At 34.5% G+C, this 25,887-nt stretch overlaps 1 protein-coding gene across 3 annotated transcripts in view; it reads right to left on the bottom strand.

Annotated features, from left to right (window-relative positions):
- Positions 1 to 25,887, bottom strand: part of SLC30A7 (solute carrier family 30 member 7) — an 83,613-nt gene that overhangs the window by 34,712 nt on the left and 23,014 nt on the right. For all 3 annotated transcript variants that reach the window (XM_032487203.1, XM_032487204.1, XM_006190947.3), the window contains 3 exons: positions 23,808 to 23,951; positions 20,259 to 20,309; positions 18,111 to 18,246 (listed from right to left, as the gene is read on the bottom strand). In XM_032487203.1, coding sequence (XP_032343094.1) covers positions 18,111 to 18,246; positions 20,259 to 20,309; positions 23,808 to 23,951 — 331 coding nt within the window. The remainder of the gene's footprint in view (positions 1 to 18,110; positions 18,247 to 20,258; positions 20,310 to 23,807; positions 23,952 to 25,887) is intronic.

Below are 25,887 nucleotides of genomic sequence, written 5' to 3'. Positions count from 1 at the left end.
GGTAATAGTTTCATTCCTCAAAAGCTGAAGGTAAATCAAATTTATAATCATATAATCAGAAGCATAAAATTAATGTGAAAGCTTAAATGCTTGCAGACTAAAAAAGCTAGAGTAGTTATTATTCTTTATTGCCAGTAACTTTGTAAATAAAAACACATTTAAATCTTACTTCAAAAGCAGCTTTGAGTCAGTCTCACCATTTCAACAGTAAATAAAACTATTTAGCAATAATTTTAAACAAACCAAAGGGCATACCTTATGAAAACTTCTGAAGAACCATCACACTAGTGAGAATCATAATGCTTAACAATAAAAAAATTCAGAGATCTGAAACTATTATTTAGATCTGAGAACAAATATCTATTAATAATAACTAAAACACAATTACTGATTCAACTCTTTTGAACTGGCTTATTGACTAAGTCCTCCTGCATAATAGCAGTGGTTTTAAAAACCTACAAACACAACGACAGCTGTACTTCTTAAAAGAACCCATAAATCTGCAGGCCTAGCGTATGTCAGATACTCGAAGATGTTTAGTGGACAAAAAAGTCAAAGAAAATTGACCCCCAAAAGTAATGTATTCTACATTTAGACATGGTGGTCATATGGCAAGCTGTAAATGTTCAGTCGTATTTACACAAATACAATTATTCCATAGTAAGAAACAATTACCTATTAACTCAGAATTTCATAAGCCTAATATAGAATAGATAATCCCAAACCACAAGGACTGTGATTTACTTTATAATTATACTGAGTTTCTGAAGCCTACGGTTTAAATCAATGCATATTTACAGAGAACCTGTTTTACTCAATAAGGAGATAACAGATACCCTAGTATACCCCTAGAATTTGAAGCCAGTTACGAAAAGGTCACCCTTTTCCTTAAACTTCTGGAACCTAGTTATAACACTTAAGGCATCTGGTCTTTGGACTAAAAGCATTAGTCAATAATGTCCAATTAGTAAATAATTAGTAACATCTTTGTGTAGACCACATGTAATAGTTTTAAAAGTACTTTAATAATTTTTTTTTCCAATTGGATCCTTATAACAACCTTAACTAACTTTAAGAAAATGTTGGAATCGCAGATGTAGACAAGATTATAAAGATCATTTAGAGATTAAGACGACCTGTTCTTTATAACACACTGGTAAGAGGCAGAGCTGGGAGTGGTAACTCCGAGGCTGAAGCTCTCTGCCCTACACTGCAGTGTCTCGTCAGGATTCAGTCCTCTGGAGTCAGAGACCATGTTAAATTCTTTTTATTCCCAGTGCTCAGCACAGTCCAAAGAATATAATAAATACTTGGCACATCTCTGCTGAATGTATAATCTAGTTTAAAATTTCAAACACCAGTGGAAGATTATTAAAATGTAGAACGGCCCTTGTTTGACACGACTTTCAATCCCTCACAATAATAGCCAAATAACAAAACAGTAAAGAGCCCCCAATTTAGTCATTCCCCAAAAAGATTCTCTAATAAATAGAAGCAAAAGTATCTTATCTTCTATTCAAGTACAGGTGAGAAAGAAATAGACTTAGGCAGGAGCAATCAGCGTTCCCAGTTTTTCATGAGTAATTTATCATCTTAACCAAGGCTCTTCATGTCTATGAATAAGAATATTCTCATGAATAAGAAACTAAAATCATACCAACAATATAAGTAAAAAAAATTACTAAGTTATCTATTATGTATCCATGAGGAACAAAGGTGCAAATAAATAAGAAAAATGAATGAGAATTCATGATAACATCCAGTCAAGAGGGAGGGAAATGGGAAGAGACAATGGAATCAAGTAAGTCAGAGGGCAAAGAGCTCCACAAGATATACAAGATTGGAATAAATCTTTTTATCATTCTCATTAAATATGGTAACATTTGTGTTGAAAAGATGAGACTTGGAGGAACCTCCCCACTACCTCTGGAAGCAGCTGGAAGCAGTGGCGAGGCTAAGATGGACAAAGACAGATGAAGCTCTTGAAAGATAGCTGCATTTTAAAAAAGTATAGAAGTGAAGAAACAAGACAACGAAGAAAAGTTTATTTAGAAAAACCAGATGAAGTGGCAAGGTGTATTTGTTAATACTATCAAAATCAAATTAATTATCACTAGGTGGCTTCAGTGATCACAAATTTCAGCTCAGAACAAAAAGACTTAAAGGTCAGCAAGAAAAATCCAAGAGGAATGGGACCAGAGTGCTGATCAATATCTAGGGTCAACAAGACCGTTAGGAATCTGAGGTAAACTGTGTCTATCAAGTTTTAATTTAAGCGATTAACACTTATACAATACTTGCCAAGTGGCAGGTCTTTTCTAGGCTTGATACATCTTAACCCATCTAATCTACATGTAGCAAATTATGAGGTGGGTATTGCTATCATTCTCACTTTAAAGATGAAAAACCGGGGCTAAGTGACTTGCCCAGGGCACACAGCTAAATGGAAAAAAACCAGATTCAAACCCAGGTAATTCTGCACCATAGTAAATGCTCTTAACTGCTCTGCAAATTTTGTCCAATGAAGTCAACACGAAGGTGGCTTTGCTAGTGCTCCCAAAGCACCTTTGCCTAAAGGAGAATTCTGGCTTTAGGAGAAGCTGGTCTTCAAAGTATATAGGAGGCATGGACCACAAAAAGAAATTTAAAAGCTCAGGAAAAGATGAACAGCAATAACAGTATGAAGGTTTTCTGTCATCTGAGACCTGACTGGTATAGTCAAAAGTTGAACAAAAGCAAACCCCTGACGCACATCCTCAACGATAACTTCCAAAGACACAAGTTTGTGAGACGCAAACCTAACAGAAAATGAAAAGCAAAGGGAAAAAGTACTCTTATTTAATTGTTTACCCAAACTAAACTTAAAATATCACTGTGATAGTATATTTTTAGTGAACATCTCAAAGTAGGTTTCTAATTGCTACATTAATGCTGACTTGATTAAAATACTTAGTTGCTGAGGTAGGAGTAGAAGTCTTGTTTTCAAAGGATTAATTAAGCAAGAGAACAGAGTAATTTAAATGCAGGTTATACCTAGTGGTGGAGAATTTCACATTAATTACACACAAATCAACAACGAACATTAAAAATAAATAACCTAAAGGGAATAATATATATTCTTTCGGCAGGAAGTAAAATTAAACACTGAAAAAACTCAATCTGCTACCCACATCTAAAAATACTTTCATTTTTTAAGTCTAAAAATATTGATGATTCTAAAGTCAAAAGTATACTAATATATGTATTTTATGTATGTAAAAATACTATATACATATTCAAAGTCTCACTTCTAATCCCTTCCTTCTACTCTGCCTAGAGGTCATTTATTGTATTTGTTTTTGTTTATTCTTTGTTTCTTTTTGAAATTACCAGAAAACACGCAGACTATGTGTGTATCTCTTCTCCTAACAGAACAGGTAACAGCACTCCTTTTCCCCCTCGTGTGCTACACTCCTATGTATCATGTGCTGCATACCAGGTGCCATTTTGTTTCCTTAACAATGTATCTTGAAAATAATGCACATTACCATATAGAGATCTTCCTTATTTTTTAAAAAAATTATTACAGTAAAAAACATGTAACTCTAAATTTATCATCCTAACCATTTTAAAATGTTTATTTCAGTAGTGTTAAGTAACACTGTTGTGCAAAAGTCTCTAGGACTTTTCCATGTTGCAACACTGAAACACTACAGCCATTAAACACGAACTGCCTCCCCCAGCAACCACTTGGCAACTACTTTCTACTTTCTGTTTCTATAATTTTGACTACTTTATATATTCCATAAGAGTGGACTCATACAATATTTGCTCTTTGGAGATTGGCTTATTTAGCTTAGCATAATGTCCCCAAGGTTTATCAATATTGTAGTATGCGACAGAATTTCCTTCTTTTTAAAGGGTGCATAACATTGCATTGGATGTAGACACCACAGCTCCTTTATCCATCTGTCAGTGGACACCTGGGTTACTCCCACCTCTTGGCTATTGTGAATAATGCTGCAATGAACATGTGTACATGAATATCTCTTCGGAACATGGATCTGAGTTCTTTTGGGTATGTATCCAGAAGTGGAATTGCTAGATCATATATGGTAACTCTATTTCCCTCTTTTTGAGAAACACCAATACTATTTTTCATAATGGCTGCACCATTTTACATTACCACTAACAGTGCACAAAGGTTCCAGATTCTCCACATCCTTGCATCCTTGCCAACACTTATTATCTATTCTTTTGATAGTGGACATTCTGACGGCTGTGAGGTGATGTCTTGTCATTTTGATTTACATTTCCTTAGTGATTAACGTTGAGCATCTTTTCATGTGCTTAATGACCAGTTGCATATATACATACTTACATATATATATATTTTTTTTTTGGGGGGGGAAATGTCTATTAAAATCTGTTGCCTATTTTTAAATTTGGTTATTTGGTTTTTTGTTATTGTTGTTATTGCTGTTCTTGAGTTGTAAATCTTCCTTATATATTCTGAATATTAATCTCCTACAAAATGTATGATTTGCAATTATTTGCTCCAGTTCCATAGATTACATTGCACTCTGCTGATTATGTCTTCTGATGAGCAGAAGTTCTTAAGTTTGGTAAAGTTCAATTTGTTTATTTTTTATTTTGTTGCCTGTCTTTTTTGGTTTATATCCAAGAAATCATTCCCAAAACCAGTACCCTGAAACTTTCTCCTATGTTTTTATCTAGGAGTTTAATAGTTTTTGATCATACATTTAAAGTCTTTAATCCATTTTGAGTTAATTTTTTACATGGTGTAAGGTAAGCAACCAACTTCAGTTTTTCTTTTCTTCTTTTGCATGTGGATATCCAGTTTTCCCCAAACCATTTGCTTTTCCCTCACTGTGTAGTCTAGGCACCATTGTCAACAATCATTTGGCTACATGTATGCAAAGGTTTATTTCTGGGCTCTCTATTCGGTTCCACTGTTCTGTATATCTGTGACTATGTCAGGACCACACCATCCTAATTACTGGTGCTTTGTAGTATGCTTTGAAGTCAGAGAGTGTGAGGCCTCCAACTTTGCTCTTCTTTTTAAGATTGTTTTGGCTATTCATGGTCTCTCATATTCCATATCTGTTTTAGGATTTTTTTTCTCTTTCTGAAAAAAAATGCCATTGGGATTTTGGTAGGGATTGCATTGAATCTATAGATCACTTTGGGCAGCTTACACATTTTAACAATATTTAAGCCTTCTGATCCACGAGCATGAGCTGTCTTTCCATTTATTTATATTTTCTTTGATTTTTTTTAGCTATGTTTTATAGTTTTCAGTGTACACATCTTTCACCTCCTTGGTGGAGTTTATTCTTAAGTATTTTAACTTTTTTGATGCTATAGTAAATGGGATTGTTTCTAAAATTTCTTTTTCTGATTGGTTACTGTTAGTGTATAGGAATGCAACCAAGTTTTTGAGTGTTGATTTTGTATTCTGCAACTTAGCTGAATTATTGTATTAGTTCCAACAGTTTGTGTGTGTGTAATCTTCAGGGTCTTCTACATATGAGATCATGTCATGTGTGAGCAGAGATATTGTAATTCTTTGCCAATTAGCATGTCTTTAATTTCTTTTCCTTGTCTGCTCTGGCTAGAACTTCAGTATATGGCAAACAGTAGTGGTAAAATTGGGCATCCTTGCCTTGTCCTTAATTTTAGAGGAAAAGCTTTCAGTCTTTCCCCAGGTGTGGGTTTTCATATATGGCATTTATTACACTGAGGTAGTTTCCTTCTATTCTTGGTTTGTTGAGTGCTTTTATCATGAAAGAGTGTTGAATTTTGTCACTTTTCTGCACTGATTGAGATGACAGTCTTTTCTTCATGTAGTGTATAATACTGAGTGATTCTCCTATGTTGAACCATCCTTACATTCCAAGTATAAGTCTCCCCTGGACATGATGTATGATGTTTTTAATGTGCTGCTGAATTTGGTTTGCCTAATGTTTTGCTTAGGACTTTTAAATCAATATTCATCAGGGATATTGGTCTATAGTTTTCTTCTCCTGTTGTGTCCTTGTCTAGTTTTGGTATCAGGGTAATGCTGGCCTCATGAGTTTGGGAGTCTCCTCTCCTCTTCAATTCTTTGGTAGAGTTTGAAAAGGACTAGTGCTAATTCTTCTTTAAATATTTGGTAGAATTCACCAATGAAACCATCTGATCCTGGGCTTTTCTTTGTGGAGAAGTTTTTGATTACTGCTTCAGTCTCCTCACTAGTTACAGATTTGTTCAGACTTTTAAAATTTTCTTCATGATTTAACCTCCGTAGGCTGTAGGTTTCTAAAATTTATCAATTTCTTCTAGCTTTTCCAATTTGTTGGCATATAATTGTTCATAGTAGTCTCCTAAAATTTTTTATTTCTGTGATACCAGTTTTAACGTCTTCTCTTTCATTTCTTATTTCTCTTTTTTTAGTTGGTCTAGGAAAGTTTTGTCAATTTTGTTGATCTTTTCAAAAAACCAATTCTAGGTTTTCTTGATTTTTTTTCTATTGTTTTTCTAGTCTCTGTTTCATTTATCTCTGCTCCAACCTTTATAATTTCCTTATTTCTGCTGACTTTGAGTTTTGTTTGTTCTTCTTTTTCTAGTTCCTTGAGTTTTCGAGTTCCTTAAGGTTAGGTTGTTGACTTGAGATCTTTTTTTTTTTTTTAACATACAAATTTATTGCTATGAACTTTCCTCTTAGTACTGCTAGGGTGAATTCCATACATTTTGGTATGTTGTGTTTTTGTTTTCATTTGTTTCCAGATATTTTCTAAATTCTCTGGTGATTTCTTCTTTGACTCATTGGCTATTAAAGAGTATGTTGTTTAATTTTCACATAGTTTTGGATTTTCATGTTTTCCTTTTGCTACTGAATTCCAGTTTCAGCCCATCGTGGTCAGAGAAAATATTTAGTATAATTTCAACATTCTAAACTTTGTTAGAACCTCTTTTGTGATATAACACATCATCTTTCTGAGAGAATGTTCCATGTGTATTGTTGGGTTAGGCATAGAGAATCTATAGTGTTCAAGTCTTCTCTTTCCTTACTGAGCCTCTAACGACTGATGGTTGCTCTAAGGTAGGGTATTGAAATCTTCTCCTATTACTGTGTTGCTGTTTCTCCCTTCCCTTTCATCAATGTTTGCTTCACATATTTGACTGCTCTCATGTTAGCAGCATATATATTTATAATTTGTTATATCTACCCAGTGAATTGGCCCTTTTATCCTTATATAATGTTTTTCTTTGTCTCCTGTGACAGTTTTTATCTTAAAGTCTATTTTGCTGATATAAGTATGGCCACCACTGCTCTCCCAGGCTTCTGTTGTATGAAGTATCTTTTTCTACCCTTTCTCTTTCAGTCTGTGAGTCCTAACATCTAAAGTGAATTTCTTGTAGGCAGAATGAAGATGAATTTTTTTTTAAATCCATTCAGCTAGTCTGTCTTTGAATTGGTATGTTTAAAACCTTTACATATAAAGTAATTACTGGCATGGAAGGACTTACTATTGCCATTTTTGTTCAGTTTTCTGTCTTGCAGCTTTTTCGTCTTTCTTTTCCCTTTGTTCCTCTCTTGCTGTCTTCCTTCATGTTTCATTGATTTTTTTTTGTAGTGACATGTGTTGATTTCCTTTCCATTTCCCTTTGTGTATATGCTATAGAAAGTTTCTCCGTGGTTATCATTGCATGTGACAAGTTGCTTTTCTTTTGCTGCTTTCAAGACTCTGACTTTGTGTTAAGTTTCTTGAATTTGTATATCCATCTTTCTTCTCGGATTTGGGAAGTTTGGGCCATTGTTTCTTTAAATAGGCATTCTGCCTCTTTCTCTATTACTTTACCTTCTGGGACTGCATATGTTGTTTGGCTTGTCCATAAATCCCTCAGATTCTGCTCATTTTTCTTCTTCTTTTTTCTCTTTTGCTCCCCTGCCTCAATAATTTTGTGAAGTCCTGCCTTCAGAGTTCACTGATTCTTTCTTCTGCCTGGTCACATCTGCTGTGGAGTCCCTCCAGTAACATTTTCAATTCAGTTATTGTTCTTCTGTTTGGCTCTTCTGTAGTTTCTCCCTCTTTGATGATATTCCCGCTTTGTTCATGTACCATTTTCCTGATTTTGTTTAGTATCTATCTATGCTTTCTTTTAATTAGTTGGGCATCCTTATGATGGTAATTTTTAATTCTTTATCTGTTAATTCATATGTCTCCTTTTTTAAAAGTTTTGTTTCTGGATATCTAATTGTTTCCACGGTTGGCTCTTTCTTTGTATGTCTTATTTGTTGCTGTTGAGATTTCAGCATCTGAAGAATCAGCAAACTCTCCAGACTTTGTGGTCTGGCTTCATGCTGGCAGGACTTTCTCTACAGAGCCTGGGTGGAGATTCAGGCGACTCTCAACCCTTTTCTTGGTATGTGTCCTCTCAGCTTTGCATACATCAGTTTGAAAACGTTTGCTCGCTTCTACTCAGGAGCTCCCCCTGGTGTCTAACCGCAATATTGCTGCTTTCTGGAACTGTAGTAAACCAGGCTTAGGGTTCCACCTAGTGTCTGTCTGTGGTACTACAGGCCGTAATGCAGAACTGATGTCTGTTCTCAGGGATACCCAACCCAGCACCTGTTTTTGTCAATATTTGAACACAAGCAAGACAAATCTCTCAAGCAGCCCCCACACTAAAATTCAGTTGGAAGTGTTAAACTCCTTTCCCTCCCCAGGGAATAAGGTGGGAGTTGGGGGTTTCCTCCTACAAGCCCAGCACGTTCAGGCATGGCGGGTAGGAGCGTCTACAATTTAAATAGGGAGTGTCATTAATTTCCAGTCAAGCTTCCATGTGGATGGTGTGCAAGAAACTTTTAACTAGTTTCTGGATTTCTCGCAGAAGTATTCTGTCAGTCTCTGTCTCTGTGGAAGAAAGAGCGTTTAGAGCTTCCTATTCTGCCATCTTCCTGATGTCACTTCCTCGTCCCCCTTTATCCATTTTATTTAGGGCTGCATTGAATTCTCTTACTGATGTACATTTGTGTTCCAATCTTTGGCCCAAACAAATAAGCCACAACCAATGGCTTTAAAATATATCTTTCCATATTTTTTCCAGTTTATCTTTAGGATACGTTCCTAGAAGTGGGATTGCTTAATCAAAGGTAAATACACATTTAATTATGCTAGATGTCAAAGTTCTCTCCAGAGACAGAACCATTCTCACTTTTATTAGTAATATAAGAGAGTATTTATTTTACCTATAGCCTGGCCAAAAGATTATGCAAATTTTTGGATATTTATCCACTTAACTGGTGAGAAGTAAGGTGTTACAATGTAGTTTTAATTTGTATTTCTTTTTTTTCTTTTTTTTAATGAGTGAGGCTTAACTACTTTTACAAGTTTAAAAGTCATCTGTATTTCTTTTCCTCTGAATTAAATGAACCTACACTTTTGCCTATTCTTCTATCAGGCTTTCAGTTTTTAAATTTAACTTTTATTTCCCTATATTAGGGAAGTTAGCCCTTCATGACCTAAGTGGCAAACACTTATCCCATTTTATTATGCTTTTTGACTTCCCTTACGGTGCTTTTTTCCTTTTTTGTAACTTTTTTTCTTTTAATGTAACTTAATTCATCAATCTTTTCTCTCATTACTGATTCTAGGTTTTGAGCCATAGCTGTTCCTCTAATGTTCTCGTGTGGTAGAATAATTCAGACATGCTTTCTCCTAGTATTAGCATGGGTTGATGCTTTACTTTTAGAGTTCCAATCCATTTGGAGTTTATCCAGGTACACAGTATGAATTACAGTTCCAAATTTATCTTTCTCCACATGGTTATCCAGTTATTAGAAAGCCCAGGTTTTCTCCACTGATTCAGAATGCCACCTTTATCCCTACAGTATTTCTATTTGTATATAAATCTATTTCTGGAATTTCTATTCTGCTCCATTAGGCTGTTTGCTTTTTCAGGCATCTCACTATTTTGATTATAAAGGTTTTACACTTTATATCTTCTTTTCCAATATTTTCTTGGCTACCCTTCCTGCTTGTTTTTCCTTAAAAACTTTAAAATCAACTTTTACTACCCTGTCTCTAGGAAAAAAAAAAAACTGTTGGTATTTTTATTATAATAGTTTAAATTTATAAATAAACATAAGGGTTAACATGTTTATGATGTTGATTCTTTTTCTAACCTACCACTTTTTAAATTTTCTTTGTCTATTAAATTTATTATTATTATTATTATTATTATTATTATTATTATTATTATTATTATTATTATTACTATATTAGTAATTTTTATTACTGGGAATTGAACCCAGGACCTCATGCATGCTAAGCACATACTCTATCACTGAGCTATATCCTCCCCTACGATATGATGTTGATTCTTCAAAAAACATCATAATTGACAAAAAGGCTGTGTGAGTCTACTTTGGGATTTCTTAGAAGTATTTAAATTTTTCCTCCTATTGTAAGTGTTACATATTTTATCTCTAGATTGTCTATTATTGCTACTGAAAAAGTGTCTTCTCTTTAATTGTATCATTCAACTGGATTTTGCATATATATAAGGAGGACTAATTCTGGACATCAATTTTGTATCTGTAACTTTACTAAATTATCTGTCATACTTTTTCCATTGATGCTTAGGGGGGTTTGAAGAAATAAAATCATATATTTAACATAAAAGAAAAATCTCTTCTTTCCAATTTTTAAGCCTCAAATGCCTTCTCTTATCTAATGTTATTGGCTTATGATCACTAATACATTATTGCACTTGCTCTGTTCCTTCTAATATCTCTAAGACTGTCTGCTCACCTTTCTTAACTGTGGTTCTTCTTCTGAACCACTGAATATACAAAGTGATTTGAATGACTATTTCTCAATTCCCCCAAGTATAGTACATAGCCATTACTTTCCTAGATGCATAGGTGGAGTTAATAATTACATACAAATGGATGCATTAGGGCATTAGGGTATTCTCTCCCAGAACGCTGGCTGAGAAAGGCTGTTAGACTAATCAGTATTTATATATGCTCTTACTAACTATGATGGTTTTACATATGAATTAAAAATACAATTACTATCCAATAATGTTCCCATATGTTCAATTCGACAATATGGATACAAACACCAACTTAAAATCTTGACAAACTGTTTACCTTTATCTTAGTCACCAAAAGTATAGTTCATAAATTACAACTACTTGAAAGACAAACCACAAAGGAAATTGTTAGGCAACACCCAAAAACATTTTTGAAAAAAAATCCGTAATTTTTCATATATATAACTATTTGGATATATGGTAGTTTTTTGTTTAAAAAATGCCTTTTTGACTTAATACAGGCTATAAATAATTATCTATTTAATGACAAAATCAACAAGATTTATCAAAATCAGTATTTAATCCAAATCCTGTATTCATGAACAATGATTATCACCTATGATTTAGAATTTCAAGTTTGTAATTTGTTTCATTACTGCATATTCTTTCCATTTCACACCTCAATTTATGACCACTGCCTGTCATTTTTAAAGCCTGTTAATTAGTTTGCTCCTAAAGGTTGACCTATTTTTTCTTCATTATTATAAGAAATAAATATATTATTTGAAAAACTTTTGCCCCTAATGAAAAGACAATTTAAAAAAAAAGTTTTTCTTTGTATTTACAAATGATTACAGTGAAAGGTAGAAAGTGCCACAGGATGGTAACTTGTGAGCTGTAGTAAACGGATTAAAAAAAAAAAGAAAGAAAGAAAGAAAAAAAACCTCCAGCAAGGCTTCAGAAATACCACACCAGTAACAAAACTTATTTCTACATCCTGTTTATGTATTTTTTCCCATCATGCACAGGTACCCCTTTGATTTAAGTGAATCAAAAATCAAGCAACAGAGCTATGTAAATGGCATCACTTTTAAAGCTCAGTGCAATTCAAAGCTATAACCAATGGTTCAGATTTCTGTACTCTAAGTTATGAATCCACTTTCCACTCTGATTCAGCTTACAAGTGGGGAAAAGGAAGCAAAATCACACTGAAATCCCCTGTATTTTCAGATAATAAAAAAATTATACTCTCACTAATATACTCAATCTCCTGCTTTTCATTGGGAAACAAAATTCATCTCAGTTTAATTCAGTTTCACCCACAAGTTTATATCACCCTTTGCTTATGTTAGAAAATCATGGGAGACAAAATGTCTTTTTCTAGGAAATCATTAACTTGAAAGTGACAATGCAACACTGGGCAGCCTAGAAAGGATACACATCTATTTCCACGGCATGTTCTCAACTGAGGCACATTTAGATCTAGAGAACATGTAAAGAGTTCCATCATTTCTATTGTTTTTAGTGAAATGCAAATATATATAAAAATTAACGGTAAGGAAAATTACTTCTCTATACTCCAGTCTGTTGAGTCCTTAAAAGTTTTCATTGATCTCCTAAAATCAGCTTTGGCTAATTAGGCAAACTCTTAATCAGTCTGAAAAACATCTCAAAGTTAATCTCTCTGCAAATATTTCATTATCATGTGAATACTTAAGTAAATTGAGTTTGCTTTCTTAACAAAAAAAATAGACTGAACTCGAATGTCTTTATTTTGTACTTTAGAGTGACCTTGTTTTTTTTTAATTGCCCTCCATTAAAAAATATTATATATATATATAATATATATATATATATAATATGTATATAATATGCTTTTTTTAAGGCAAAATCAGAATTGCTGACTTACCTTACAGAATTTAGGAAAGAAGCCTAATGTAAAAATTACATCACCCAGAGACATCCAATTAACATTCAGGGAGATTTTATATATATATGTATGTTTTCCTCATGATACATGTAAAGAGAAATATATACGTTAGATATGGACTCTTTATAATAATGACTCATTCTTACCTGTTGCCCTGTTTCGTGCATTAAGACCATGCTATCTAATAAATCATCCCCAAAATTATTAACTTAAAACAGTAACTGTTCTATTATCTCTCATCTAGAACTTCTGAATGCTCTACAACTGACCAAGCTTAATAATCATCGCATGTAGTAGAAACTCAATAATGGGGGAGAAAAAAAGGCCTAAAAATGACCGTAAAGAAATACTGTGAAAGTGGTAATGTGACCTCTGGCTGTTGTGATCCTCACCGATCTTTCTTGATTTCTTTATACTTCTCATCATTTCCCAAGTTTCCTATCTGATACCGTATTTACTATCAGAAAAAGCTAAAAACTTTTTTTCCTACTCAGAAATTAATTTTGTATACATAATACAGATAAGCAGAGGCTCAGAATAAAAGAAAAATGTCAAATCCTTAAGAATATTGACATGGTTCCCTTGGCTGGTGGAACTATGGATAATTTTTTTCTTACCCTTTTTTATATTTTACCAAGTTTCTGTATCAACATAATTATTCCCATAATTTAAAAAAACCCCTACTTTTAAATATGCAATTTTCATTAAATCTTCAGCCTCTCCCCTGAATAGCCATAGCATGTTCATGCTCTACCTGAAAACGGGCTGTCGTCTGAGGACACTTTTCCAAACAGCGCAGTTAAGGGTACTGTTTCCCCGCTCACACCCCCTGTACCGCTGGGGCTGGTGGTGAGGGAAATGCGCCCCTTGCTTCTCACTACTGTTGTTCCTCCTGCCTCCCCTCAAACAGCTCCTTTAAGGCCATGCCACCCCATTATTCCGCCCTCTGCCCAGCCTAATTACTAGTGATACAATTCTTGATAGCTCCCCCGCAGTCACTGAAGAGTTTAGCAACAGGCTTATTCTCTTCCCACTTCCAGCTTTTTCATTACTCTTAGTTTAAATATCCACGTGGACCATCCATCTGACGCCTCTATATGATGATGCTTTCCTGCGTCCACCCGTATGATCAAGCCTTAGATCTTAGAATTTCAGTTTCAAGTATCTCACAACCTTCCTACTTCTGGATTTCTTCCCTCAATCCCTCCACTCCAGCACTTCTCCCAGAACTGCAATCCACTAATCTATCACTTTTCTTTTCTTCTTCAGACTCTGTTATTGCCTTTAAATCTTAATTTCCCACGACTGTAATCCCTGCCTTGCTGCTTTCTCACTCTGTTAGTACTCACCCGACAAAACTCCAAACCTTTTAAACCCAACTCTCTGCCTATTCCATACCTTTTGTCAAGCAGCCGAAAAAGACTAGAAAAAAACATACAACTGTGCTGGTTGTTTTCACTTTAAATTCGTGACCACAAACCTCAAAGGGAGCCCTCCGTGTTGCCAGGCAGTCACACTGCTCCCCTTACAGCAAAGGCCTTGAAAAGGAGTTGACTAGTTACCTCCATTTCTTCCCCTCCCGTTTTCTCTTGAAGCGACTCTCATCAGGCTTTCATTCTCATCACTCTTCTGAGTGTCTTATCCGAGTTACCAATTATCAGCCCCAAAGCCTTTAATACGGTTGATCATTCCTTCCTGTTTGAAATGCTTTCTTTACTTGGCTCCTAAAACAAGGCATGCTCACGTCTTTCCTCCTGCCTCACCGGCCACCCCAATTTACTCTCCTCTGCTGGAGTTGCCTCCTGTTCCCCACCTCCTTCAGAGCTCAGTCCTCAGACCTCTTCTATCTTAAAAGCCAACTGTAGTTGATGGTTGTGGCTGCTTGAAACACTATATTGAAAGGAACCCGGAAGCTAAATTGGGTTCAGTAGGAAAGAGAGTTGTTTTCCAGGAAAATGGAAGGGTTAGGAATTGCGGCATTCATGCAGATAAGTGCTACTCTGTGACTTTAAACCTACATGTGGACTACTTCCAATCCTTTCTGTTCAGCTGAGTGCTCCCAAGAACTCCGTATCTGTACCAGCGCCTCCTACTGGAGATCTCCACATGACTGTCTAATGAGAGATCTCAAACCTAGTGACAACCAAGCGGAACTTCTTATCAGCAATGCCCTTCAAAACAAGTGAACAGACATTACTCGCCCCTAGTCCTCCGTCCTTCAGTAGTGGCAACTTCATTCACTCAGTTGCTCAAGTAAAAACTCTAGGAATGATCCTTGACTTCGCCTCTTTTAGTCAACGCTTCACCTAAACATTTATATCTATGAGCAAATTTCATTGGCTCTAGGTCCAAAGCATTTTCTAACTTGACCCCTGTCTCCCCACCTCCTAGATTACTGGTACCTTGTACCAAGCCACCACGGCCTCTTACGTGGTCCACTACAACACCTTCCTAGCTGGTCTGCTGGTGTGCCCTCCTGCCCCCTTATAATCTTATTACCTACACAGCAGCCAAAATTATTTGTAACAGTACAAATCAAATAAGGTCACTCTCCTAGAGTTTCCTGCTCTGCTTGAAATAAAATATGACTCGTAACCCTGGCTAATTTCCCCCGGCCTGTCTCTCCAGCTCTATTTCTAAGCAGTCTCTCCCCTCACCCCCTAGACTTCTGCCACTCAGGGAACCTCCCTTTAGTGCCAAGGCTGCTTTCACTCCAGGGTTTTTATACTAGCTGCTCCTTAGACTAGAATGCTCTCGTGACATTCTGACCTCAATTTACGTCCTTCCTCTTCGGAAGTCTTCCCTTATCACTCAATCTAAAGTGGCACCTCAGTCACTATCACCCTATCTTACTCTCTGCACAGTTAACTGCTTGATATCTGAGTGGTTTATTGATGAATTTGTTTGTTCTCTCTCTCTCTCTCTAATGCAAGATCAAAACCGTGAGTATCTTCTCCTTTCACCACCCTGGTAGGAAGGTCTACTTAATAAATGTTCATTGATTGGGATTAGCAGATATAAACTACTACATGCAGAACAAATAAACAACAAGGTCCTACTGTGTAGCACAGGGAACTAACTATACTCAGTACCTTGTAATAACCCATAATGAAGAAGAACATATATGCATGACTGAACCACTATGCTGTGCACCAGAACACAACACTGTAAATCAACTATACTTCAATAAAAAAAATTCATGGAAAATGATCTGTGTAATTTTTTTAGTATGTTATATTTCAGTAAAAAAAAAAGTTCTTTCATTCTGTGTGTGTGTGTGTATTTATTTCTTCATATCTGTGGAACAACGGAATGAGACTAGAACTAAATTAAGAACTCCCTACTTGGGATTAGAGAAAGGAATTCTCTGAAGCTGAAAAAACACAAATTTATTTTGATTCAAATCCAAACTGTACAACTTTTTGCCTGGTAGAGTTAGGTGCTGACTTTACAATAATGAAAAACGTTTGCCCTCGTGGAGCTTAAGGGAGACAATGAGAAATGCTACTGCAATACAGTATGTAAACATCATAGGAGGAACAGCAGATGGTTCTATAGGTATACTTAACACAGCCTGAGAGGTGGAGAAGCAGGAAATGCTTCCTCGAGGAGGTGCCATAAGCTGAAATCTGACCTTAAGGATGAGCAGTTATGATCTATGCACTTGTAGGGGTGAAGTGGGGGGGGGGGGGAAGACACTCAGTGAACGAGTATTTTATTCTGGATGGAGGAAACATTAGCAAAGTCCAGAATGCAGAGAGCTCATAACATGTTTTCAGGGAACTGAAAGTTATTTGCTGCGGCTGGAGAGCAGAATATAAACTGAGACGGGGAGAGAGAAAGACTGAAGACGTGCATGGGTACCAACACGAAGTCCTGCTAGGGAGTTCAGACTTTATCCTGAGGGTAAGAAAGCCATGGAAGGACTTAAAGCAAGATAACTTTTCCAGGTACCTTCATCTTTATTAAAGAAAGATCACTTTGGCCACAGTGTGGAAAATTTTAGAGGGAGACAGAAAGGCCAACTCTTCTAAGCAGCAAATGAGAGGAGAATTAGGGCAGTAACAATGGAGGCAAAGAAAATTAAAGATTAAGATCCAAACTTGAATTTGACACAACACTGTAAAATGATTATAAATCAATAAAAAATGTTAAAAAAAAAAAGATTAAGATCCTACTCTAAGAAGTACTAGAAGCAGCCAAGAATTATAACACAAAAGAAAATGAATACTAAACATGCAAATAAGGAGGTACAGATGTAAGTTACCAAGTCTATCAGTAGTTAAGTTTCATAGAATATGTGATATCTAAGCTGAACTTTCAAGAAAGTATAGTAAGACTTCCAGAGATGAAGACAAGACATCCCAAGCTTTATAAAAGACTTTTACATAGCAGAGTTGCTTCCTAGTACAAATAAAGAAAAATTTTAAATAATCTGCATGTTTAAAATGTCTATCCTATTTTTTAGCAAAAAACTTAAAAATCTACATTTATGACTAACTTATAAGATTATAATTTCATTGCAATTTATCAAGTCTATTCTATTCAACCACAAGCTATAAAAATCACAGTCTGCCCTCTAGTAGGTCTTTATTATCATTACAAAGATAGCTTTACTAACAGTAAAATCATATGGATAACTTAACAAAATCAGTCCAATCAAGATGTATCTATATAAATAGTTCTAGATTGTGAAATAAAGGTGCATATTGTTCATTATTTTGATAAAAATTTAAATAATAATAAACTGACATAAATTTAAGAGATAATAACTATACACTAGTTCAGAACATATTTAGTGAGAATTTATATACACCCACTTACACACTTTTACATACACACTGGTACTATGATAGATGATTGAGAGCCAAAGAGCTAAGATCCTTCCTCAAGAATTTATAATTTAGATAGGGAAACAGAAGTAAATACACTTTGGTAAGCATTGTTACAAGACTTCGGCAATGATAATGTGACTTTACAAATTAAAAATAGTTCTAGAAGAGACTTTAACATTCTTTTACATTTCACACTGTAAAAATACAGGTGTCAAAGGGATAACATTCTAACATTAATACATTTTATATTTCCAGTGTTCTACTCTACAGACATAGTGTTGGATTTGAGAAAATTGCTACTGATTTGATTTACAGACAAAAAAAAGATTACTAAATATCTAAAAGAAATATCAAAACTTAGGTAAAACACAGGGAAAAATAGGAAGATGAAAAGAAATAAGTCTATGCAAAAATCTGTTAAAGACCAAAAAAAAAAAAAAAACCAAAACTCCACCATAATAATAGTTTAGATCTGTAATTTAAGTAGCATATTTATCACCTCTCATTTTAATCCTTGAGAGGAAAACACCAGCACTTACCTTACAACTATGAGCATGGCTATCAGGATTGAACAGATAGGATCTGCTATCATCAGACCGAAATTCTGCATCATGATGGCAGAGGCAATGACACCGATACTCCCCAGTGTATCCGCCAGAATGTGTAAAAATACACCTAGAAATAAAGCATAAGGAAAATCAAAACATTTTCTGATCAACTGAAAATGCAAATATTACTTAAAACTATATTCTTGATTTTATATATACAAAACTAAATACCAATTTGAAAATCAGAATGCAGATTCACTGTTTAGTAAAGAAGTAAAAGTAGCTTTGGGAATCGAAATAATCTTTTCTTTTTAAAAAATACCGAGGGTTAAAATATTTGACTCATGAATTACATTTGCCCTTAAGGACCCTTAATAATTTGCTATAATATAAAAGAAGTAGAGATATAAATTGATTTAAAAAATGTTTTTGTGCATTCATCTCTGGTTAAGAGTCCAAAAGTTAATAACTTGTTAGGAGAAAACTGCATTAGACTGAAAGAATCAGTCAAGAAAACACTGTTCATAATTACAAACATGTACACACAGAGCCCTCTGCTGGCAATTAAAATTACTACCATTTGAGACTGGAATTTCCTATGGACCTCAACTCTACTAATCCTGATAAACTTAATTATCCTAAAGGGATTGTTACCTATAGTTACATGCTAAACTCTAACCTGATATAAAAGAAAATAGAAATGGGAATATTTTAAAGTGGATGTAAATATATTTTAAGCCTTTGATAATTAAATATTGAAATGATAGGATACTGAAGTTCTTTCTAACTGCCCAAGAACCTAGTCCCAGGAACTTACCTGATCTTTCAGCTATCTATCGGGCTCTTCAGCCACCATAAATTGATGGACACTCAGAAAAAACAAACTAATTTTCACAATAGCTCATATAAAAGATAACCAGGAAGGTAAATCTAACCTCCCATCCTTCAACCTGTGATGATTTCCAGAACTAAAAAAAAAAAATTCCTATCATCAAGGCTGCATTCACAGCATTGAATGTAGATGCATTACATACGTATGATTACAAGCCATTTCAGCAAATGCTGTCCTAAAACCATTCTATATATTTCCCAAATGGAAAACTAGTGACTAGAAGACACACTTAAGCCCCCTGAAATAAGCTCCTCGGTGTGCAGGAACATATTCACAGTGAAAAAGTAAAAAGCAAGAGCTGTATCAAGAAATAGGGGAGAAAGTAAGTGCAGGAGAGAGTGGAACACCAGCTAGCGAGGAAGTCAGACTGAAGTCAAAAGTTAATAAAGGCAGGACGACGGGGAGCTGGGACTCAGGGAACTTTGACAACGAAGTCGAAATGGAAATCCAGAGCCGAAGATTGGTTCACATTCCAAAAAAGAAACTACCAAAGTTCACAGACAAGACTGATTTTCTCTGGCTTATAAAATTTTGTAATATATCATTTTATATAATATATAGGCTCCTGTTTAGGTGTCATCATTTGATGCCTCTGGATATGAGACAGATCTCATTTTGTGTTACAATTTTAAGAATATAATGGACTTTACTTTTGAGAGCAGTTTTAGGTTCACAGCAAAACTAAGTGGAAGGTGCAGAGAGTTCCCTTATATCCATGCTCCCAACTCATGCACAGCCTCCCTCATTGTCAATATCCTCCACCAGTGTAGTGTGTTTGTTACAACTGACACATCATTATGACCCAAAGACCATAGTTTACATTAGGGTTCACTCTTCGTGTTGTATATTCTTTGGGTTTGGATGCATTATATTTTTAGCACTAAAATTTTTTACAACACAAATACATATTAAATATTATTCTTTGAAAAAATGTTTAATAATCTCACAGAAGCAAACATACTATTATGATGTTATTATAGTCACTGGCATGGGTATTGCTTATATTTAAGCAGTATAGTTTCTGAATATTTTAATCTTCTTATTAAATCTGAGAAAAAAGCAAAGTGACAATTAAAGGAATATCTGCTAAAATACCTAATAGTATATATTTAAAAATCAACTAGGAAGGCTAACATTTTAAACACAAATCCTACAGTATGTGTTTTTCTTAAAGGAAGACTTCAGATAGCTCAAAACTATGAAGCCAGTTTCATAAAACAGAGAAATACACAAATTGCTCATCATACCTTGTAAAATCTGTCTGCTGGGTCCTGCTGTTTCTTTTAAGGAGGGGCCATCTGTAGAGAGTTAAGTTAAATTATTTTAAAATACATCTTCAATTCCTGATTCAATTTTTGCAATTCAGAGTACTTTTCATTCAAATGTATTGTGAAGGACGCAGGACTACATAGCCACATCAGACTTACAAAATTATTTTTAAATTTTAATATAGTAATTGAATGGAGACAGACATAGGAAATTTCAAAATGTGTCAACAGTACAGAGTATTTAGGAAATTATTATATTAAGCAATCTGGTAAAAAAGAAACACAAAGTAAATTAAAAATACTGGTCTTCTAATATTCATAACATACCTTCCAGAGCTTGCTACACTAATTCTACAGTTGGAAAATCCAGAAAAAACAAAGCTACTGCTTGACATCCTAAGAAGACCAAGAAATGAAGCCAGGACCACATCCAGAAAAACTGGACTACGGCAAACAGCAGTTTTCCAGTAGCTTCCAGATGAACGTGGCAAGCTTTTCATACAGAAAAGGTAAGAATGCTTTTTCATTTTGCCTTTATGATGAAGAAATGAAAAAAATACTGCAATTTCTTTTCTTAAATACTTGGAAGATGACTCATCAACTGTAACATAATATCAAAGCAGAAGATACAGGTAAACAATGCAAATGATCAGCAATATTTGTTCAAAGGGATCATCAGGAGGATTGACGAGCTTTCTGATCACAACTCAGAGTCATGGTTCTTGGCCCACAGCACCAAAGAGCTGACAAACCCTTATTACCACAGCTGTGGCAGGGCAGTGTAACGATCCCAGGAGAAGTATAAAAGCATAAGGCTGCGCAGGGATTTCTGCCTGATCATGGCACTGCTATGTGGGGGAAAAGATGCAGCTATCTTGGAAATCCTGCTGAAAGTCAAAAGTGTAACTGTTCTAAAAACCTAGCTCCTGATCAAGGCACCAGATTTCTGTCTATACACAGTTGGTCTAAAGAAGTCACTTTGACATAATTATTTTGAAAGGTGTATTCCACTATACTAATGGAAAAGTTATATAAAACAACATAACTCCAATCTATGTAAAATTGAAAGTTCTTCTGGATGTAAAACTTGTTATCTGCACCAGGCACTGTGTGCCTGCTTGACAAACCCATTTCTTCTTCTTCTTTGGTAAACAACTTAACTAGATTTCCTAGGCTTCCTTGGGTTAGGAGGTGTATGTGACTGAGTTGCAAACAAAGAAATATGCGATGTAAACCTTTTTCCAGGCTCAGCCCATAAGAATGTCCCAAATGATCTCTGCGCACTCTATCTCCAGCTCGATGCAGAGAATCCAGTGATGGATCCCAAGAATCCTATAGATGGAAAGAGCCTGGATCCCTGAGTTGCCACGAGGAACAGAGCCCCCACCCTCCACCCTATCAATCCAAGATATAAACCTTTACTGCTTAAGTCACTGAGATATGAGCAGTTAAAACAAACAAACAAACAAAATAAACCTGTTGGCTTTATTCACAGTGCAGCATTCCAATAAAAAGAAGCTCACAGTATTTCCCAGTAAGACTATAATATATCTTATGGGCCAAATGGAATCATGGTCCTATTATTTTTGTATTCCTCAGACTGGCTTATATAATACAGAATAATATAATGCTGAAGGCAGAGTAACAGTTAACAGTAGATTTTGGAGTCAGAGTCCCTGTTTGAAGCTTGGCATTTCTATTTACTAGTTCCTATGATCTCTTTGTGTTCTGATGTCATGCCAAGTCTTCTTTCCCACTTACCCTTCTCCCTCTTGACCATAAAAGGGCTATTTTTCACCTATCTAAAAGCTTACTACAATGCATTGGACAGGATATCAGAAATATCCTAGGGTGAAAAACAAGGGGTTAATTGCAAATGTTGGTGATAATGACTCTAATGATTGATTAGCAAATCTTTTGGTAAGCAACATGGTTTTCAATTCTTTGCTCTTAATAAAATGTAGGGACTAGCTAATGAAACTGCCAATTAACAGATCATCAAAAATATTTATGTAATTTTTAGAATGTAATTCTGAAGGTGTTCAAAGAATTGACTGAAAGGCTATAACAAAATTCCTTACATTTTAGGTTTCTTAGTACTTGTAAAAATGAAAAATAGAAACAGAATTAATGCCAAAGTCTTTTTTACGCAAATCATGTTATTTATACATAAACTAATTGAGAAAAATCCCATCATCTCATTAAGATATGTATTTCAAATAAAATATTGCTTTTTATTATTATATATGTATCAAACCTAAAAATAGAATTATTTTGATTATCTTTATACTAGTAAAAGTTAGAATAATTCCAACTGAAAGAAATGTTTAAATGCTAAGTCTTATGCTCCCAGGAAATAAAAGGTTTTAATGTATATACATATTTCATTGTCAAGAAACATAACAGATAATCAATTAAAGACTTAACACAAATATACTCCACTTTATAAAATTCTGGAAAGGAAGCAGAATAGAAATAAGAATTCAAGGAGAAACAAGATGCTGTAAAATTAATAACTATTTATATATTTTTGAATGGGTGATAATGGGTCTCAAATCACTAAGGTATTTAGAGTCCATTAAATGTATTTGATAGAGTAATATAGAAATTTCATTCTAAAATATCTATAAGGTATCAGAAATTATATTCTTCGCAATTATTTAAACAATTTTTTTTTGAAATTATCTTAAAAACATGAGGCATACATAGTTTTTCAAAATTATTTTGGGATGAATGTGAGCAGAAAACTTAGAAAAGCAACGTTTTAAAGCATACTGGTGTAACAGTTACAAAAATATAGCAAACTTTAGAGACTGAAAAAACTAGGGCCTTAATGCTCAATCTCTAAGGCCCCTTTCATATTTTCAAGTCTAAAGCTTCAGGATTCTGTCTATATGGCGAGTACAGACAATGTTTAAGCACGTAATTTATCTAAAGATTAATCAAACTGTATTACTCAGAGCAGTTTCTGTCTATTAATCTCTCCTCTAAAATTTCATAAATATACTATTGAAATATAATTTTTAAATAAAATGTTAATTAAGTTGATAAATACCTTACAACTTAGTACCCAATGCTATGTAAGTCAGCATATAAAGATGTCTAAGAGAACATGGAGGTAAGTATCAGGTGATACCTACTGAAGTTACAACAAAAATGTGAAAAATTGAAAACCCCTGTCATATTTTTATAAGACTATATATGGCACAAAAGTCCTCATCATACTTTAAAAAAAATCATGATTTTTATTTGCTAAAATGCAGTTGTTCCTCATTCACTGACATTCATTTAAAATAGTGGCATTTCATATGATATACTCACTGAAAAAAGCTACAACCACTGCCTTATATCAAGTTAATTTCGTTATATTCTAAAAATGAACTAGCCCTGGGAACCATTTAGTCTGATTCAGTAGAAAGGAGGTTGAATGCAACATTTTTAACGGACTGTTTCAACTAGGAAAATTAATCTACATAATTTCTTTTTATTTGGAAAGCTGTCATTTGAAAGTGCTTAGGCTGTACTCACCATGAGAATGAAAGTGTCCATGTCCATGACCGTGATCATGGCTGTGTGCAGCACCATGTTTTAATTCATGACTATGGCAATGATCTCCATGGCCATAGGCCTGATCCAGAGCACCGTTGAAGAGGGAATGACTATGTCCATGGCCTAAAAACAAAGAGTGTTAGAACAAAAGGTATGTAAAAATATATTATTTAATGGTTACAATAATACTGATATTAGTAAAAAGAATTAGCTCTAAAACCAGATTCAATTGAGTAAACACTTAATTGTAAAAAGTACTATAAATTCATTAAAACAATACTGAGTTCCTAGTATAGAGTACATGAAGGAAATGAAAGCATGGCAGGAAGTGGTAGACTTTACTGGGAATGAAAATAAGTGAAAAGTACACAAAAATATTTAGAGATTAGATAATGTTCATTCATTTAAGAAGTTCTTATTTGGAACACAGTATGCTACAGCAGCATTCTAGGCACTGGGAATAAAGCAGTGAATAACACAGACAAAAATCTTGGCCAAAACTTTGCCAAGTACTATTACTCACACTAACAAAGATGAAATAATGTATGCATATGGTCATATTAAGGCAGAAGCAGGGAAGTGGCTGCATTTGCTAAAAGGATCAGTAAAATTAATACCAAAGCATACACAATCCTTAGGGGAAAAAAGTATAAAACAGTGCAAAATCCTCTCTCCATAGCAGACCTAAATAACTACTAAACCATTAAGGAAACATCTATAAACTATTCCAAAGCACAAAAAAAAAAAAAAAAGACTGGATGCTACTAATTCAAAAATTATTGCTTATATTTATAAAAATCCTAAATACCAGGAAATCAAATTCAGCATATAATTAATGCATTATATGAAAAATCATGAATAATGGGGAGATCAACTTCCAGAATGGTGGACGGGAATGTTGGCAAACTAGCTCTCCTAAAACAACAAAAATATGGGGAACTAAAAAATTTCAGAACTCTGGCAATTAACCAAAACCACAAAACAAACTGAAAATCATCTACCCAAGAAACTACCAAATCTTAGTAACATGGGGGTATTCTCACCTCCTGCCTTAGCTCATTTGAAATTAGTCAAAAGCCAGCAGCATTGCAGACAATGGAGAGATTTGATTTCTTTTGAAGCTCTGTTAAAAGCATCATTTGACTGCACAATCAATATTTTGTCCAAACTTGAGGTTCCCTGAAAAAATTTCTATTCTCAATTTGGTGAATATCAGACTCAGAGCTCAGCTCTCAGAACTCAATAGCCACACACTGCAGGAAATGAATTAGTTCAAGATAGTCACACAGCAGGAAAAAAAACAATAATATAAAGAACAACAAACTTGGAGAGGAGAGGGTGAAGTAATCTGATACCAGAGTTGTTTTAATATAAAATGTCCAGTTTTTAACCAAAAATTTTAAGACTTGCAAAGAAGGAGGAATGTATTCCACACATACAGGGGAAAAAAAAATAAGCCAACAGAAAATGCTCCAGACAGGGACTCAGATTTTGGGCTTAATAGATAAAAACTTTACATCAGCTATTACAAAAATAGTCAAAGAACTAATGGAAACCATGTCTAAAGAATGAAAGTATAACAATGGCTCACCAAATAGAGAACATTAATAAAGAGATAGAAATGATAAAAAAGAACCAAACAGAAATTTTGCAGTTAAAAAAATACAACTAAAATAAAATACTTTAGAAGGGCCCAACCACAGATGTGGGCGGCAAAAACAGCAAATTTGAAGACAGATCAAGAGAGATGATCCACTCTGAGAAGCAGGAAAAAAGAAAATTAAGAAAAATGAACAGAGCTTTGGAGACCTGTGTAAACATCAAGTATATCAAATTAAGTATAACAAGAGTCTCAAAAAGAGAAGAGAAAGAAAAAATATCTTAAGATATGTCTGGAAACTCTCCAAATTTGATGAAGAATATTAATCTACACATTCAAGAAGCTCAGGAAGCTCCAAGCAGAATAAACAGAGCCCTATCTAGAGACATCACAATCAAATTGATGAATATCAGAGAGAAATCTTGAAGGCTGTATAACAAGATAAAAATGACTTATCAG

This window comes from Camelus ferus, chromosome 9, assembly GCF_009834535.1.
Source record: "Camelus ferus isolate YT-003-E chromosome 9, BCGSAC_Cfer_1.0, whole genome shotgun sequence".
NCBI lineage: Eukaryota > Metazoa > Chordata > Mammalia > Artiodactyla > Camelidae > Camelus > Camelus ferus.
This window is presented reverse-complemented; position numbering and strand designations above follow the sequence as displayed.